The sequence below is a fragment of the Callospermophilus lateralis genome, chromosome 12 (genome assembly GCF_048772815.1).
Source record: "Callospermophilus lateralis isolate mCalLat2 chromosome 12, mCalLat2.hap1, whole genome shotgun sequence".
Classification (NCBI taxonomy): Eukaryota; Metazoa; Chordata; class Mammalia; order Rodentia; family Sciuridae; genus Callospermophilus; species Callospermophilus lateralis.
The window spans coordinates 43,774,608-43,794,384 of NC_135316.1; the positions used below are offsets into that span (position 1 = coordinate 43,774,608).

The following is a 19,777-nucleotide window of genomic DNA, read 5'->3' on the forward strand; positions in this document are numbered from 1 at the left end:
AACCAGCAGTTCCTATGGCTTATAAACCATGGCTATCTCCTTACCCTCATAGAAATATACAGCTCTTAAAGTTACCATTACTCTGAGTAGATTAAAAAAAAAAGAATCTTGGAGATATGAGTAACCCTTAATCAGTAAATAATAATAATAATCTGTATAATCTGGACCAATTGCTGTCAGCAGCCTCAAATTAGTGCTGGGGATTCTGCCTAAAAAATACTGAAAGAAACCCAAGAGAAGAGGATATTAATGGTGATAATTTATTAGGTAAGCCACTTATAAAAATGAAGATTTGAAGTTAAAATAATAGGCAGATAATTATGTATCTTACTATTGAAGATCTTCAAGAAAATATTTTTAGAATCAATGATTTATAGGTTTGTTAACAAATATTTTGGAACTTAATTATTGAGGTATCTGTTATAAAGCAGTCTTAGAAAATTGTAGAGATGATATGTAGATTCCATTTAGGGAAAATATAAATCACATAGCTTTTTACAAAGCATGCACTTTGGATTCAGCCCTGGTTTCAAAACCCACCTCTACAAATAAATAGCTGTATACTTCTAGGAAAGTATGACATTTAATCTTTCTCAGCCTCAGTTTCTTTTTCAGTAGAAGTTGTAATAGTTATGATTTGTGTCATGTGCTTAAAAATGCTGTAATTGAATAAGCTAAATATTATTTTCAGTATTAAATATATTAATCAGATGCACCACCTATGAAAATTAATAATTTTTGTTTTTTTAACAGAAGTTGGTTCTTCCCTCTTGAGACATCCATCACCTGAGCTTTCCCGCCTAATCTCAGCCCATAGCTCTCTTTCCAAAGGAGAACGAAATTTCCAATGGCCAGTTTTAGCCTTTGTTATACAGCATCATGATCTAGAAGGTCTTGAAATAGCAATGAAACAGGCGTTAAGGAAATCTGCTTGTCGAGTTTTTGCTATGGAGGTATGAATACATTAATGAAGGTAGCGATTCACAGATCAAACAAATCACATGATTCTGTATTTAATGGTGCCATTTTTTTAAACCGAGTTAATTGCTTCAAATTAAAAGCCATTTGAAAAGCCTATTGAAAATATCAAGTATTCACATGAAAACTAAACTCTAAAGTTTGTGGATATAAATTAATTTAGAATTCTGTATTTAAATACTCTAAGGAACTTTTTTTCTGTATTACTTTATTATTTGAATCCTGAGATTTATCTTTTTCAAGAAGCTTTTTATATTTAGAATATCATTTCATTAGAATCAAAAAATAATCATACAAAAAGGATGAGAAGTAGGACTTTTGATTTATAATTTTAGCAATAACTGCTTACCCAGATTTCCATTTTCTGGAATGATTAGATTACTGTATGTCACAGGCCTGAATATAGAAAATCTTTCTTCTTTATCATAAGAGTAATGAATAACTTGACACCTCATTGATGGGAATGATATGAGTATTTTTAAGTAAAATGGTAGCTTGTGTAGAGCTTAAGAAATATTCTATTTAAATCCTAAACACAAATTAGAAAAAAATGTACTTGAGTAAATTAATATTAAGAAGGTTTCATGTATATATTTCCTCTGTTATATTTTTTAAACGAAGACCAAAATTATTGACTATTTCAAGTTATTTATGCTTTTAGTGAAACCAAGTTTAGTTTTCTATCATCTGACCTTGAAGCATGTAGTCCATGAAGGTACTTCATTTCTGAGTAAGGAAGGTCCTACATTTTGTAACTAATATACTTTTTTATTTTTATCTTGGACTCATTTGATCATTTATTCAGGCATTCAACTGGCTTCTGTGTAATGTCATCCAAACAACTTCTCTCCATGATATTCTGTGGCATTTTGTGGCTTCACTGACTCCTGCTCCAATAGAACCAGAGGAAGAAGAAGATGAAGAAAATAAAACAAATAAAGAAAATGCAGAACAAGTGAGATTTTGTTTTTATTGTCCATATTTCTATAGAAACTGAATAGAACACTCTTAAGATAGTTTCATAATTTGTATGAAAGCATTCAGGGATCATCTAATCTGAAAAAAATGTGTAACATTTCAATGCTATGGACAAAGTATTAATAATACTTAGTGAAAGTTTTGTCTCTAGCAAAGATGCTGATAGTCACATCTCATTGAACACTACTATCACACTACTATCAAAGCAATCAACTGAAAGATGCATACTGTTATGGTACAACATATGATAGGTAAACAGAGCAACACTATTACATAGAGGATCAATAGCTGGGAAGACATTTATGTTCTAGCTCAATCACAGGAGTGTGAGGAAGTTTGCTAATGTGCAATTTAAACCCCAGAAAGGCCATGCCAGAGGAATATGGACCACATCTTAGCATTAAGAGCAATGCCTAAAGTCAAGAACACAACTGAAATAATCTCAGTCCAACCAAGTTGAATGCTAATCCTTGGCAGAATATAGATGGCCTGCTCTCTCCCTGAAAGAACAAGATACAATAATCTTTAGAAAGAAAATACAAACCAGAACTTTTATGATGTGTAATCAATACACATGCATTAAAGGAGGCAAAAAGTGATCATCTGTTACTTAGCTTATTGATGTAGTTCAAAAAGTTTGATGATCTCACATTGGCAACAAGATGGAGACACAAACATACCTTGCAATGGAGTAACAGCCTGTTGGAGAATGATTTGGCAAAAATCTAGAAAAAATTGGCATTAAAAATGATGCAGTAATTCTACTTTTTTGAGTTTTTCCTCTTGTGTATGCATGTGTGAAATAACAAATATACAAGTTGATTGTTTACAGAATTTTAAAAGATATATTTGTTTAGTTATAGTTGGACACAATACCTTTATTTTACTTATTTATTTTTTATGTGGTACTGAGGATCAAACCCAGCATCTTGCATGTACTAGGCAAGTGCTCTACTGCTGAGCCACAACCCAGCCCCCATAATTTTTCATAAAAGCAAAAGATTGAAAACAAACTGAAATGACTATTGTGAAATAGACTGATGAGATAAATTGATATTTTTATTTGTTGGAAGACTATACAGCAAGATAATATATATTACTACATTTGTAATATATAATGATCTCTAAGGTAAATTGTAAACTGTTTAAAAAGAAGAAGAAAATACAGAGAAATATGCTTAGAGTACTGCCATTTATGTAAATAATACTTATAGACCAGTTAGTAATATGGTATTCTATAATAGGAATTACAAGTGTAGGTGACTGACTTATCAGGACCAGGAGACTCACTTTTTGTGGTATTTTTTTCATACCTTTCAAGTGTTTTATTATGATGTATATTACCTCAAAAGACTTGGATCATGGAAGGTAGTCTATAATAGTAGGCACTTTCACTATTAAGCAGTTTTGTTTCAGTTCAGCAAGTATAAGGTACTTTGTGCAAAGTTATTGGAATAATTAAAATAACAATCACTACTTTCTAAGTACTTTGATGACCTAATGTGATATAAATGTGACATTATGTTCTTTATAAAAGTAAGTACTTTATAGAAACATTTGTTGAAATTAGAAGAAGCTATTTCAGTTTAGGGGGAATGGGGTACATTATTCTTAAGTACATACCACAGAATAGATTTTGACCATGGTGTGTATAAGATTCTGCAAATGGAAAAAACACCATGAGCAAAGACTGAAATATAAGTGTGAGTTTTAGAAATATGAATCCAATCAGGAATTTGTTTGATGAAAAGAAAGTCATGTTTTTTTCAGTTGATTAAATGAACTTAAAATTTTTATATATATCATCTAAAAAAACCTGGTTTTTTTATTATTCAGTGGTAATTTTTAACTAAATCATTATAGTTTTTCCTAAAATCTCTTTAGAAAGCAAGTGCCAGACCTATTAAAATAAGAAAAACCCTGGTGGTTCATAGGCCAGTTTGAGCATTCAGATATTTTTGGCTTATATGTGTTTAAAAAAAAATCAGCCTTTTAAAATAGATATGATTCTTCTTTTACAATAATTAACTGACAAACTTGCTTTTGATTTCTACCTTAGAAGGATCCATGAGTATGTGAATACCCTCTCTTAATTAAAGTGAACTACCTCACTCTGGACAGACATTCCCACGTAATATCCATTGGCATGAGCTGTTGAACTCTGCACTCCAAGCCTGAGTCCTTTAATGGCCACAGCCCTCCCCTCCATACACATATGCTCTCCACTTCTCCCCATTAACTCCAATTTGGGGCCCACTTAGCTCTTGTACCTGTGTGCTTCATTCACCCCTGCTTTAAAACATATTTATTGCTCTGCTAGGATCCAGTTTTAACTAATTTCCTTTCTTTGGGAATTTGAAGTACTCTACTGTTTTCCATTATAAATGTTATTCCATAGGTAATAATATGAAAGACCTGACTGACGTTTAAATGCAGAATGAAATCCAATCTGTCCCTCTTTCCAAGCTATGGTTCTTCTGCCTTATGGAAGGACCATTTTTGTCTTAATTCACATTAAAATCTCAAAAAAATGTCATATGAACTAATGGTGACCTCAACTTCTAACATGTTATTTTCTCATATATAAATACATGCACAATTTATGCATATAGACACATGCATATACATACAGATTCGTTCTAATAATTGATTTATGAATACCCTAGAACTGATGTGTATATATGCTACTTGTTTGCTGACTTTGTGAGCAGTCTTACTGCTTTTTCCCTAGAAATATTACAGATGTAATTAGATTGATGTTATTTATTGTATGTATTGGGTATAGTTTGAGTATATATAATATTCTTTTGTGAAGAAAGTTTATTATGTAAACTGATAGACTTACTTTCAATTTCTATTTTAGGAGAAAGATACAAGAGTGTGTGAACATCCACTCTCAGATATCGTGATTGCAGGAGAAGCTGCTCATCCATTACCACATACATTTCATCGTTTACTTCAGACAATCTCTGATCTTATGATGTCTCTCCCTAGTGGCAGTTCATTGCAGCAAATGGCCCTAAGGTAATTTTGTATGGATGTGTTCTAGATACTGTGGGAGAAGACATTTTATGGAGTATTCAAAGTACTAAATGCTTGAAAAACATCTTTAAGTTAGGTAAGATTTTTAGGAATCCCTATATTATGTTAAGTGATGTCTCCCTCCTTCCTGTCCTTAGCTCATACTATTTGCCCTTCTGTAAAATGTGAATAATATACTTCTTAGTGCTCTAAATGATCCTTTTAACAATCTCCCTCACTTTTCCCTATTTCCTATATCTTAGATCATTTTAATGTCACCAAAAAGAAGGAAAAAAATGAAATCTCGTGAACCAAGCCAAAATAGTGTTTTGACTTGAAAAAAAATCTGAAGAAAAATGAATCCCAATTACATGTAGTCAATTATAAAACTACCCTAAGAAACAGATATAATGTTAAATTGGAATCTGTTGAAAGTTTGCATTACTTTTACATGTGAACCTATTATTAGGTCAATACACTGGACTTATGGATTAATTAAATTAATTAAATTAATTAAATCCGCCTTTGGTTTATATAACAAATAAGTTAATGAAATGATTCAACTTTCCACATGCCTAATGATAAGACCAATGGAAGAGTGACAGTTTTGTCTCTTCATACAGTGTTTGAACTGCAAGATGCATTAGGCCCTAATGAATGAGTATGGAAATTATAACAAATTTGAGAAGCTGTTATAGTTGGTGTAACACTTGCCTATACAACAGACCCATTATCTTTCTTGCTTTTATCACTTTGATTATCATATCTTAAATTTCCTATATTTAAAATGGGTGAACTTTTCTAGAGATTATCTTATTCCAAAGAAATTACCTTTATTTCTTCAAAATAAAAAAATTTTAAAAAGCCGCTAGTAATGATTTCATTCCCTCATATTTTCAAATTTCTACTTTTTACTAGAGCATTAAGATTTCTTGAGATTTAAGCTACAGAATAAAGTAACTACTATAGAAGTTTCTTAGATATTCCTAGAAAATAATTATTTCACATATCACTTATGTATTTATATTGCTTATTTGTTTATATTGTTTATATTTTTAGATGCTGGAGTCTCAAATTCAAACAATCTGATCATCAGTTCCTCCATCAGAGCAATGTCTTTCATCACATTAACAATATTTTGTCAAAATCAGATGATGGAGATAGTGAAGAGAGTTTTAGCATCAGTATACAGTCTGGCTTTGAAGCTATGAGTCAGGTCAGTCATTCAACAATTTCCTGTTGTTCCATAGTTAATAGTCAACAGTGGATTAAAGGAAAAACTGTACTCAAATAATTTGATTCTGTCTTACATTATTTATTATCATGTATCTGTTTTCTCATCAGGGAAGATCTCTTTTTGACTATTATGAATAGTTATATTTGTCTCTGATAGGAATTATGCATAGTTATGTGCTTAAAGGACTTAACCAGCATTGTTGACATAAAAACTTCGAGCCGACCTGCCATGATTGGAAGTTTGACAGACGGTTCTACAGAAACATTTTGGGAATCAGGAGATGAAGATAAGAACAAAACTAAGAACATCACTATCAACTGTGTGAAGGGAATCAATGCCCGCTATGTATCTGTACATGTAGACAATTCCCGAGATCTTGGGGTAAGAAAGGGAACTTAATTTATGGCTCATTAGTTCTTTTGAGACTACTAATAATCTTGCACTCATTTCTGAATATAATAGAAAGATTTATCACTTGGGACTTCAGATCTTAAATATAAAAACAGATTAATATGACTGGGTACACCGTGGACTATCAATCTAAAAACAGGTCTGATTACAAATATACCATGACTACAGATAAGCAATATAAAAATCTATAATTTTATTCTTCATGATCTTTTTTATTTCATTTTGGTTTGTTTTTGTTGTTGTTGTTGTTTGTTTTGTTTTGGTTTGGTTTGGTTTGGGGTTTTTTTTGGCAATACAGGGGACTTAAACCAGGGGTACTCAGCCATGAAGCTACATTATCAGCTCTTTTTATTTTTTATTTTGAGACAGTGTCTCTGTAAGTTGCCCAGTCTAGCCTCTCAAGCTTGCCTCAGTCTCCCCACTTACTGGGATTATAGTCATATGCCACTGTGCCCAGCTTTAAGACTCAAAAGAGAGATCCTCTCTGGGTAGCTTCACTACACAAATAGAGTTCCTAAACTAAAATAGTCATAATTTATAGTCTCCTTGGTTGTAGTATATCTAACATGTTTCAACAGAATTGATAAAAGACACTGAACAAAGGAGAAGAGCCCAATTCACTTGAGCCAAGAAGATAGCACCATCTTCTGGACTACTGTTTTTCTATCCTCATTCTTGGAGAAGTATAGTTGGAAATTTTTTTCCTCATAATAGATGTGACTTGCTGGCAAATACAGTTTTAATAAATCTCTCTGGATCATTGCCAAGCAGTTTTTATCCATTTACATTTTTCCTTTCCCAGGAAGAATCAGAAATGGTGGAGAAGGGTCTCAGATAAAATGGAAGTAAAGCCCACCATGGCAGTCTATTGTGCAGTCAGACCATCCATAGCAACCTTGTAACTCCAGTACATCCCTGCATATTAGTTTAGCCCCTGGTGTTGAATAAGAAAAAGGGGCTTAATTAATAAATTATGAGCTTATTTGCTCTTCTGATTAAGAATTTCAACTGCTACAACTGCTTTATCTTATGAGAAAGTTAAATGTCATAAATCAAAACATTTTTCTGCCTGGAACTCACTGCTCAGTACAAAGTTATCTTTGACTCATGGAATATTTTACACCAGGACATACTGTCCTTCAGAACAGTGACTACAATTAGTTTGACATTATGTCTTTTCTAAGAGGAAAGAGTTATAACAGTATTCATTTTTAAATTCTCTAGTGTATAAGCTGACATCTACCTTCCTTTTAAGATACTACTTCTATGTTATATATTACCCTTGAGCCTTGTACCTTGAGCCTGGGTTCCCCTAAACTGCACACTAAAGAGCCTTATTCAGAGCATTTGTTGATTTAAGTTGCATCAGCCTATAGCATTCATGGTTCATAGCACTCCAAAGAATTAATATATTAATCTATTGTGGATATGCATTATATAATACTTATTCAATCTTAAGATCTGTCATTCTAATGCCTGAATGACTCATTTTCAGTATTTAAAGGCATTGAGTTTATAAGGTTTGATATTTATTTTTTGTGTAAAATGTTGCCCTCCCTAGTATGGCAAGTTATCTTGAGAGCATAGAACCCACTGTTGTAAAGCAGGCCTTGTGGCACTCATAAGTATCTGTTATTTACCATCCTTCCTTATTTTTGAGAATATAGCAACAAGAATGGGACATGAATGGCAAGCAAAATTATTGAAAAGCTACATGAAGTTATGGAATTGAAATGTTTAGAATTTGGATAAAGAGAGGTAATGTCAAACTGTGAGAGCATATGAAGGAAGGTTGAAATGTAACATTTAAGATAGAATTTGTGAGAAGACTACAACTGTAGAAGTAATGGTTAGTTGGATAATTAATCTGAGGTCAATTAGGAAGGACCATTAAAACAGGCAGGAGACCTTTTATGGCATTGGTTGGTGATAAGAAATTGTAAGTTCTGAAGCAGGAATAAAGCCTAACATTGGAATTTTCTCTTTTAGAATAAAGTTACTTCAATGACCTTCTTAACTGGCAAAGCAGTAGAAGATTTGTGCAGAATAAAGCAGGTAATTGAAATTTTTTTCAACAAACATTTGTTACCTAGGGAGAAATTTTTTCTCAGCCTGTATTGTTGAGTTCTAGTTTGGGCACATTACAAAGTATTGTAGAAAATCATCTAAACAGTAACTTGATAGCTAGTCTATATGTTGGAACAGTAACAAATGTCTCTGAGCTAGATATTGCCCTAAGTATTCCCCAGTCATGAGGGATTATATTGGCCCTGCGGTCCTCCACTCCCCACTTTTCTACAGACTCAGGTACCTTAAAATTCATTACAGATCTGATTCACAATTAACATTCTAATTTACCTACACTTTAGGTTAAAATGGTTATTATCTGTTCTAAAAAATCTACCACTTAGGGGCTGGGGTTGTGGCTCAGTGGTAGAGCGCTTGTCTTGCATATTTGTGGCCCTGGGTTCAATCCTCAGCACCATATAAAAATAAAGATAATGTGTCCATATACAAATAAAAAATATTTTTTAAAAAATCTATCACTTATAACACCACAGTCATATCCAGGTTTCAAGTCAGTTAACAAACCAGTTCTACAAACAAGTTAAGCTTTGTCTGGGCATGCCTAGGATTGTGAACAAACTCTCTTAAGTTATGAAAGCTGTTCTTTTGGGGTTACAACTCTTTCAAGAGTTGACCAGTTTTTTGTTTGGTTGCTTGTTGGTTTGTTGTTGTTTTTTTTTTTTTTTTTTTTTTAATTATATTGAAAGAATTAATTGAGGTTTCAGATGAAACAAAGCAGAGAGACCTTCATTGTTGATCTGGTGTTTCTGACAGTCCCTATAGGTAAAGTACTGTCATGTAAATTGTTGCTAATGGTTTTACTCAAATAACTTGGTAGGCCTCATGGTAGTCAAGCTTAGATTTTAATTCTCTCTCTTTTTTTTAATTTAATTTTATTTTTTTTAAATTTTTACTGTTGGTTGGTCAAAATATTACATAGTTCTTGACATATCATATTTCACACTTTGATTCAAGTGGGTTATGAACTCCCATTTTTATCCCGTACACAGATTGCAGAATCACATCGGTTACACATCCACTGATTTACATATTGCCATACTAGTGTCTGTTGTATTCTGCTGTCTTTCCTATCCTCTACTATCCACCCTCCCCTCCCCTCCCCTCCCATCTTCTCTCTCTACCCCATCTACTGTAATTTATTTCTCTCCTTGTTTTTTTTCCCATTCCCCTCACAACCTCTTATATGTAATTTTGTATAACCATGAGGGTCTCCTTCCATTTCCATGCAATTTCCCTTCTCTCTCCCTTTCCCTCCCACCTCTCGTCCCTGTTTAATGTTAATCCTCTCATGCTCTTCCTCCCTACTCTGTTCTTAGTTACTCTCCTTATATCAAAGAAGACATTTGGCATTTGTTTTTTAGGGATTGGCTAGCTTCACTTAGCATAATCTGCTCTAATGCCATCCATTTCCCTGCAAATTCTATGATTTTGTCATTTGTTAATGCAGAGTAATACTCCATTGTGTATAAATGCCACATTTTTTTTTATCCATTCGTCTATTGAAGGGCATCTAGGTTGGTTCCACAGTCTTGCTATTGTGAATTGTGCTGCTATGAACATCGATGTAGCAGTGTCCCTGTAGTATGCTCTTTTTAGGTCTTTAGGGAATAGACCGAGAAGGGGAATAGCTGGGTCAAATGGTGGTTCCATTCCCAGCTTTCCCAGGAATCTCCATACTGCTTTCCAAATTGGCCGCACCAATTTGCAGTCCCACCAGCAATGTACAAGTGTACCCTTTTCCCCACATCCTCGCCAGCACTTGTTGTTGTTTGACTTCATAATGGCTGCCAATCTCAAGTCCATCACTTACTGAGGATCTCTCAACTGTGTTAACCACATTTTCCTCTTCTGTAGGATAGCTCCTATAAATAATACTACTAAACCTCACAAAATTTATATGAGAAATAACTGTCACTCTCTCTAAAGTTGTTTGTTATTTGAGGTTGCTGTTACTAATGTTAAGTCTAGGAAAGTGATAAAAGTCATTCAGCTGTATCAGGTTCCTGTCCCTTTTCTCCTTGACCAGGTCGATCTGGACTCCAGGCACATTGGTTGGGTAACAAGTGAACTTCCCGGAGGAGATAATCACATCATCAAAATTGAATTAAAGGGCCCAGAAAATACACTAAGAGTTCGACAAGTAAAAGTCTTAGGCTGGAAAGATGGTGAAAGCACAAAAATCGCTGGCCAGATCTCAGCCAGCGTGGCCCAGCAAAGGAACTGTGAAGCTGAGACTCTGAGAGTATTCAGACTTATTACATCACAAGTGAGTCTCCTTAATGCATACTCTAGCACAGGATGAATTGACATGATACACTTTAAGAGTTTAAAACGCATGTATGGCTACTAATGTGGCCCATTTTTCTCTCTCTTAACCCTTCACCTATGCTGAATGTTGTATTGTAATTTTGAAAAGTCATGGTAGCAAGAATAGCATATTATCCAACTTGCAGAATCAGCTGATGAATCCTCTAGCTTTCAGAATGGTAATTCTTGCATTAATTCTTTCTCACAGGTATTTGGAAAGCTCATCTCTGGAGATGCTGAGCCTACACCAGAACAAGAGGAAAAAGCACTCTTGTCATCACCTGAAGGAGAAGAAAAAGTATACAATGTATTTATTTGTATTCTAAAAATTTGTTTTCCTTTTTCATTTTCTTTTATTCAGAGAAATAATCCATGTGCTGCTTTATATTTTAATAGATGTGGTTTATATGCCATTTAAATTATTTTTATTTTAATTAGGAGATCAAGGAACTATTTTTAAAAATTTACTATTTGTTAATGTATAATTTAGTATTTTAAGTCACAGCAAATGTTGCTGTATACCTAGGACTGTTTTATTCAATTGTTAGAATTTGTAAAATTAACTTAGTCATTTACTATGTTATGTCTCATCAGTTATCTTCCTCCTCCATTTTATCTGCCCTTCTCAGCCCAGCTCAAAAATACTATCTTCTCCAGGAACCTTTTTTATGATTTCCCCAGACAAAAAGCAGTTTTCCTTCTGTAAACTTCATAAAAATCTATGTATGCATCTCTTTGGTTTCTCTCTTTTTGTATTTATCTACATGTATGTTTTATTTCTTCCTCTGTTACACGCATAGCTTTTTTGAAACCAAATATACGTCTGATTGGTCTTTCTACCCAAAAGGGCATAATCACACATACATTCAGTAAATTTTTGTTGGAATAAATGTTCTTTATAATGGTCTTGAAATTTCTTCTAAAATGCAATTACTTTACTTATTTTGTATAAACTAAAACATCATACCTAAGATGAAAACCTCAGCTTCTTATGTTATTGTACTGGTTCTTCCTACATTGCTATATTGAGTAGAAGGAGATGAAAGTATCTTTGTTTTGTTCTAGATCTTAAAAAGAGAAAGTGCTTTAGTCATTTCACAGAGTATGCTGTTAATTCTACTGTTTTGTGTTTTTCATTAGTTAAGGATGTTTCCTTCTTAGTTTGCTGAGAATTTCCATCAGAATGGATATTTTTATATATTTCTATCTTCCCATTTTTTACTTTTATACAGTAGAATAATCGATATGTTGTTGTGGTTTTATTCAATATGTGATATTAGCTTCCAGGTAATTTGTTTTCTTTAATTAAAAAAAGGAAAGAAAATGAATTAGAGGACGAGAGCTATACAGTACAGTGCTTCTTTGGGGCAAGATGAAAATGCTATCAGATTGTGGAAATAATTGTACATGTTTCTGAATATTCTAAAAACCACTGAAATTGTATCCTTCAGATAGGTCAATAGTATGGCTGTGAAATCTGTCTGAATGTATGAACATTTAAAAAGCAAAACCAAATAAGTTAGGAAAGATGTAAATAAAAATAAAATGGAAGAGACACTATCTAAAAGGATTTCTGTGCTAGTATTTAAGTAGGAAAAAAAGGCCCCTATTCACTTTCTTTAATAGATACAGTAAATAAGTAAAAATAGATTTTATTTATCTATTTCTTCTTGAGCAAGCTTTGGTAGTTCTGTCATTCAGGTAATTTATTTCATCTAAGTTGCTGAATTTGTTGGCATATGATATAAACTGTATATTCTTCTATCCTTTTCATACCTAGAAAATCTGTAGACTGTGTCTTCTTTCATTCCTTATGTTGGCAATTTATGTTTTGTTTATTTTCCTTGAGTAGTGTAACAAGGTTTACCATTTGGTCTTTTTAAGAAATCAGCTTTTAGTTTTATTGTTTTTCTATTTTTTCTATTTTAATGATTTCAATTCTATATTTATTATTCTTTCTGTTTGCTTTTTCTGGGTTACTAAAGTCCAAGATTAGCTCATTAGCCTTTTAAAGCTTTTTATAGTCACTTTGACAATTATTATTTCTTCAAACTTTCTCCTTTGTCTTAATATTATATGCCTCAATTTAAAATAAATTCTCCTTAATTATAGCTGCTTAATAATTTCTCAAGCTACTTTGAAATGCCAAATATACACATTTCATTTTTTTCTTTTTCTGCATAAAGGCAACATCAGATGCTGACCTAAAAGAACATATGGTTGGAATCATATTCAGCAGGAGCAAACTGACCAACTTACAAAAACAGGTTGGGTTTAGTCATGGCATTATCTTTGTCAGATTTTGTTTGTTTTTAGGTCATAAAATGTCTTCCAGGGGGCTAGGGTTGTGGCTCAGTGGTAGAGCACCCACATGTGAGGCACTGGGCTCGATCTTCAGCACCACATAAAAATAAATAAAGGTATTGTGTCCATCTACAACTAAAAAAATACTTAAAAAAAAAAAAAGTCTTCCAAAATTTATGCAGGATTTTTTTTTATGGTGACTCTTTTAAGTCCTATAGAATGTGTCTGCCTTTTTCTAGAAAGGAATGATCACTCTGCCATATCTGCATTTTTTAGATATTTTATATGAATATTAACTTTTTTACCCTACTGCTGTTTGTTACTTCTCATATTCAGGAATTGTTTTATTTTAGAAATAGATATCCATCCAGCTAAATCAGTTTACGTTTACATTTTCTATATTCCTCTCCGTCTGTTCTGTTTGTTGTTTGCTTGTTTGTTTAATTTTAGGGGGTACCAGAGATGGAACTCAGAGACACTCAACCACTGAGCCACATCACCAGCCCTATTTTGTGTTTTATTTAGATACAAGGTTTTATTGAGTTGCTTAGTGCCTGGCTTTTGCTGAGGCTGGCGTTGAACATGCAATCCTCCTGTCTCAGCTTCCCGAGCTGCTGGAATTATAGGCGTGTGCCACCGTATCTATCTTATTTTATTTTTTGATGAGCAATTAATAGTGCTTACAAAATCAGCATTAATATTTTTAAATAAGAGTGGGCGTGGGGATAGTCCTAGATTGTTCATTTAAAGTGGTGCTAGATAATAAAAATAGCACTTCAAAAGTAAAAAAAAAAATTGATTTTAAACTAGCTTATTTTAACTTTCATTATTAAATCTTTTTAAAATAAATAATAACATGAATTTATTTGTGCTTTATCTTTCTAACAATGTTTCATTGACTTTTGGATACTTAGAAATCACAAAATAAATATTTCTGCCAATTATAAATGCCATCAGTTTTAAAGAGCTTTATGAATAGCATGCTTAAAATATGAAAAGAAAGTGCCTTAAAAGTGATAAAATATGCTGATTAGTTTTTGTTTGATGTGCTAAGCCACAGGCAGAGACATTGGAAATTTGTATATAATCAATTTCTACGTAGTGGTTAATATAAATATTCATATTTTTATCATGGTTCCCCTTGCTTTACTTAATTATTTTTTGTTTTGTTTTAGACACTGGGATTGAACCCAGGGGTGTTTTACCATTAAACAACATCCCAGTCCTTTTTATTTTTTATTTTGAGACAGAATCTGGCTGAGTTGCTAAGGGCATAGCTGAGTTGCTGAGGCTATCCCTCAGATTTGCAATTCTTCTGCCTCAGCCTCCTCCTGAGTCTCTGGGATTATGGGCATGACCCACTGCCTGTCTATTTCATTGATTTTAAGATGAATTAAGAGAATAGTATAATGGAGCATTAACTGAGAGGAAACTGAATTGAGTATTAACTTATTCTTTGTTTTATTAGAAGAAAATAAGACATACGAATGTATTTTTACATATTCTGCATTGCCTTCGTAGGTGTGTGCTCATATAGTACAAGCTATTCGCATGGAAGCCACCAGAGTTCGTGAAGAATGGGAACACGCCATATCAAGCAAAGAAAATGCCAATTCTCAGCCAAATGATGAAGATGCCTCCTCTGATGCATATTGCTTTGAGCTGCTCTCCATGGTTTTAGCATTGAGTGGCTCTAATGTTGGCCGACAGTATCTGGCCCAACAACTAACTCTCCTTCAGGATCTCTTTTCCCTGCTTCACACAGCCTCTCCTAGAGTCCAGAGACAGGTAGGTGACTGATCATATCAATTGCCTTTGTGCTTCTTTGTTACTTGAAACTGTTAAAAACCACACGATGGAAGTTAGGGGTGTAGCTAAGTGGTAGAGCACTTGCCAAACAAATGAAAGACCCTAGGTTCAATCCACAGTAATACACATACACACACACACACACACCACAAAAGTAAAAGTCACAAGGCAAGGCAAAGAGACTTACCCAAGGACCTGAAGTACAGATTTTTTTTTAATGTTTTGTTTAAGGCCTATAGTTTAACTCCATGTCTTTTTATTTTTATTTATTTTTTTTTATTTTTATTTATTTTTTTTTTGAGAGTATAGAAGATACTTCACGATGAGAGTATAGAAGAGCAAAAACTATGTTCTGTTTTACTAATGTATTTTGATAAAGAATATTTTGACTATTGATTACCTTTTTACCATGAAATATATACATATAATGTCATTTAGCCCAGACCAAAAATAAAAAGCATGTTTTTTCTTGCTGCCCTGGTTGGTACTTACTACTCCAGAAATTTAAGTATTTAAATCATATTTCCTAAGGGCTGGAGATACAGCTCAGTTGGTAGAGTGCTTACCTCCCATGCAATCCTCAACACCACAAAAAAATTTAAAAATTTTTTAAAAATTATATTTCTTCACTTCCCAAAATTAAAAGTAGTATTTAAATGTTTTTGTTCTTGTAGATTTTGAAGTTGTAGAATGATAGCTTGGCGTATTAAAAAATGAAAATTTTAAAACATCAGCCTTTAGCCATGCCCAGTCGTGCATACCTATAATCCCAGTAGCTCAGGAAGCTGAGGCTGGAGGATCATGAGTTCAAAACCAGCCTCAGCAACTCAGTGAGACCCTGTCTCTTAACAAAAGTACAAAATACGGTTGGAGATGTGGCTCAGTAGTTGAATGCCTCTGAGTTCAATCGCCTCTACCCCCTTCCCCCCAAAATTACACTTAAATGAATTATTTTATTGTTCTTACCAGGTGACCTCCTTGCTAAGACGAGTTTTGCCTGAAGTGACCCCCAGTCGTCTGGCCAGCATCATAGGAGTGAAATCTCTGCCTCCAGCAGATATCAGTGATATCATTCACTCAACTGAGAAAGGAGATTGGAATAAGCTGGGTATCTTGGACATGTTTCTTGGGTGCATAGCCAAAGCACTCACCGTGCAGCTAAAAGCCAAAGGCACCACTATCACAGGAACAGCTGGCACCACTGTGGGCAAAGGAGTTACAACGGTCACCCTTCCTATGATTTTCAACTCCAGGTATGTCATTGCCTCATCCTCCCTCATAATATATAAAAGTAAATTTCAGTATTATGGTAATGTGTTTTTTACCACAATAATGATAAATAAATAACACCTGTGAGAAGCAAACCTCAGATCAATTAAAGTTTCTAGTCAGTCCTGGGCTGTGGCTAAGGTACAGTGCTTGCCTAGCATACATAAGGCACTGGGTTCAATCCCTGGCACCACATAAATGAAAACAAATAAAATAAAGGTATTGTGTCCGTCTACAACTAAAAAAATTATTTTAAAAAAAGTTTCTAGTCTACTAGAACAAATTATAGAAAAATATTTTTCTTTTTGTTTTGGTTCGGGGATTAAACCCAGGGGCACTTAAGCACTGAGCTACATCCCCAGCCTTTTTTAAATTTTGAGATATGGTCTTGCTAAGTTGCCTAGGCCTCACTAAATTGCCAAAACTGGGCTTGAATTTGCCATCCTCCTACCTTAGCCTCCTGAGTCACTGGGATTACAGGCATGCACCACCACACCCATGGAAGAGATTCTTTCTAATCTTCAGTTTGGGAAGGCTTTCCTAAACAAAACACATAATCCAAAAGATTGGAAAAGATTCACAAATTTAACTGTAAAAATTAATTGATGATGATGATACTATTAAAATATAAGCAACTAACTTGGAAAAATATTTAAACCTACATAATGGACACTTATTAGCCATAATATTAGAATAAGATTTACAAAAAGGCAAACAACTAATAAAAAATTAAATGACAAGAATATTTAAGAGTTCACAGAAAAAAATTTAGAAATGCCTAACAATTTCACTTAAAACAATTATGAAATATTTTTGATGCTTTACCAGTGTTTTAAAGGAATTGGCATTTTCATCAACTATAAATTGCTTTGGCATTTTTGGATGTCAATTTGATAATATCTCACTGTACTTTATGCATATTCTTTGATCCACCAGTTGTACTTGCAAAATTTTCCTACATGTACACAAAGATATATATATAAGGATGTTCTATAATTGTGTGTAACAGCAGAAAATTCAAGACATCCAGAATAGTGTCAGTTCACAATAGTAAGCAGATAACACCAGAATGTTAATCAACATATCACTTCCTTCATATACATAGTCTTCCTAGGAAACAAAAATGTCGGATGAACTGCAGCTTAGTGATGCAGTTGGTTTGTATTCTGACTTCTTATCTGCATGTACACTAGAAACAAGTAGTTTGCGATCCATAAGACTACATACTTTGAGTATCAGTAATTGTAATGCAAAAAAAAAAAATAAGAGAGCTCATGTATAATGGCATAATTTGGCATGAACATTCTTTTTATACAGTGTTACGAAAAATTGTGCTGTGAATGGATAATTATGATTGTACAGCATTCCACTATTGTCATGTATGTAAGAAATAAAAATAAATTTAAAAAATACACAAAAGCAATATGTAAATGGAGAAGTATTTGAAAAGGAACATAAATGAGAATAGCTGTTTTCCTGAGATTGAAGTTAGAGATTTGGGATAATGCTTTAACTTTCTTTTTAAATGTTTTAACTCATTCAGTTAAACAACCAAGATGCTGCAGGTGAAAATAACATTTTTATTTTTCATTTGTAATAATTTATAAATCCTTTTTAAGTTTCTAAGTGCTGATTTTTTTTCTTTTTTGTAGTTACCTTCGACGAGGTGAAAGTCATTGGTGGATGAAGGGCTCAACTCCTACTCAAATCTCAGAGATCATCATTAAACTTATTAAGGATATGGCAGCAGTAAGTTCCCATTCTCCTGATGTTACTGCATTAAGGTGCAGCTGGAGTCTTGTTGAAACAATAAATAGCTTCCTCTGTTTAACTGACAGAGGAGAAATAACGTTAGTCTTTTCAGAATATTATTAGTATGTTAATCACTGTGCAATTTGTCTTTTCAGCAAATGATAAATTTGTCATTGATATAAACTATGTTCAATTCAAAATTCTCAATTTATTTACTTCAGAATTTTTACACAAGTCTTCCAAAACTTTTAACTTAATAAAATTAAATATACATACTCCTTCTGACCCTAGGAAATAATCTGTATCCAAAAGCCAAAAGGGAAAAGGAAAAATTTTTAAAAAAGAGCTCTCAGAAGTGACATTTCTCATTCTCTCAGACCTCCTAGTTTATAAAGCCTTTTTTCTTTTTTATTAATGTCCTATACCGCTGTCATAAGATATTGGCTTTAGGGGAAAATCTGGGAGTGTGGAGGATGGGAATTAACTTCAGAGTGCTTGGTTCTTGCTAGTTGCTCCATAAATGTCATTATCCTCACTTTACATTGTATTTCAAGGAGGCAGCCTTAGGAGAACAAGTACTGTGCAATGTAGGTCCCTGAGAAGCAAAGTGAACAGAAGGAGGAGGAGGAATTGAACTGCTCCTTAACAGATTGATAACTTATGGATATGAGAAGATGGAGGAAGTTCTGGGGAAAGATGAAATTCTATCACTTTTCCCAACAAAATGGTCATTTTCTCAATGTTTTGTGGAAAGTAGGCGTTCTTAGGATGTTCATTGGATGAAAATGTCTAGGAAGAATATTTAGGAACACCTAAATTTTATAATAATTTTGTGTTAATGTTCATTAAAGTCAACATATCAAGTGGAAGTAATTGTAGTTTGAGCCCATTTATGCTCTTGGATTCCAGTAATACTTATCTAGTGCAGTTAGCTTAGCTATACAGATTTCCTGTTAAATAACAGAGTTTGATAACCAAAATTTTTTTATCCAAATTAAGAAGAAATGCCCTTAAACTTTATAGGGAAAAGAATATTGAGATCTTAAATTTTTATTCTTCTTTTAAATCATTAAAATAATGATCACAAGTTGAATTTTAATGGGGTCATAAGGATGTTTAGTTCAAAAGTTTATGCTCCAACAAGGTCTTGCTACAAAAGATTTTTCTCTTTTAGTGAGAGATGTTACTTAAGACACAAGAATTTACTATGATAATGTGTTTCTAATTTCTTATTAAAATTTTCTTTCTTGCCCAATAGGGTCATCTGTCAGAAGCTTGGTCCCGAGTGACAAAAAATGCTATCGCAGAAACCATCATAGCCTTGACCAAAATGGAAGAAGAATTTAGGTCTCCAGTGAGATGTATTGCAACAACTAGAGTAGGTTTTGTTCTGTTTTGTTTTGAGTTTTGTGTGTCTCTTACATGTTCTTTTGATACTATATTTGAACAAATGTTGATCAGTAAGTCAACTTGGTTGGTAATGTATTTTTTGAAAAATGTAAATGCCTTTTATGAATTGTGAACTAAATATGGTAGTCATTACTGTTCACTGTTAGGTATTCTGGATCATATGTTTTTTTATTACTTAGGAAGCTAAGGATATGCTAGTTAGAAAGGGTAAAT

The 19,777-nt window shown here is 33.3% G+C and overlaps 1 protein-coding gene across 5 annotated transcripts in view; it reads left to right on the forward strand.

Moving 5' to 3' along the window:
• Nucleotides 1-19,777, forward strand: part of Mycbp2 (MYC binding protein 2) — a 290,494-nt gene that overhangs the window by 251,785 nt on the left and 18,932 nt on the right. For 4 of the 5 annotated variants that reach the window (XM_076872632.2, XM_076872636.2, XM_076872635.2 and 1 more), the window contains 13 exons: nucleotides 754-953; nucleotides 1,784-1,933; nucleotides 4,820-4,980; nucleotides 6,037-6,193; nucleotides 6,371-6,595; nucleotides 8,615-8,680; nucleotides 10,740-10,979; nucleotides 11,229-11,327; nucleotides 13,207-13,287; nucleotides 14,846-15,112; nucleotides 16,103-16,386; nucleotides 18,055-18,151; nucleotides 19,413-19,532. In XM_076872632.2, the coding sequence (XP_076728747.2) occupies nucleotides 754-953; nucleotides 1,784-1,933; nucleotides 4,820-4,980; nucleotides 6,037-6,193; nucleotides 6,371-6,595; nucleotides 8,615-8,680; nucleotides 10,740-10,979; nucleotides 11,229-11,327; nucleotides 13,207-13,287; nucleotides 14,846-15,112; nucleotides 16,103-16,386; nucleotides 18,055-18,151; nucleotides 19,413-19,532 (2,147 nt within the window). The remainder of the gene's footprint in view (nucleotides 1-753; nucleotides 954-1,783; nucleotides 1,934-4,819; nucleotides 4,981-6,036; nucleotides 6,194-6,370; nucleotides 6,596-8,614; nucleotides 8,681-10,739; nucleotides 10,980-11,228; nucleotides 11,328-13,206; nucleotides 13,288-14,845; nucleotides 15,113-16,102; nucleotides 16,387-18,054; nucleotides 18,152-19,412; nucleotides 19,533-19,777) is intronic. The other variant, XM_076872633.2, reaches the window with a different exon arrangement.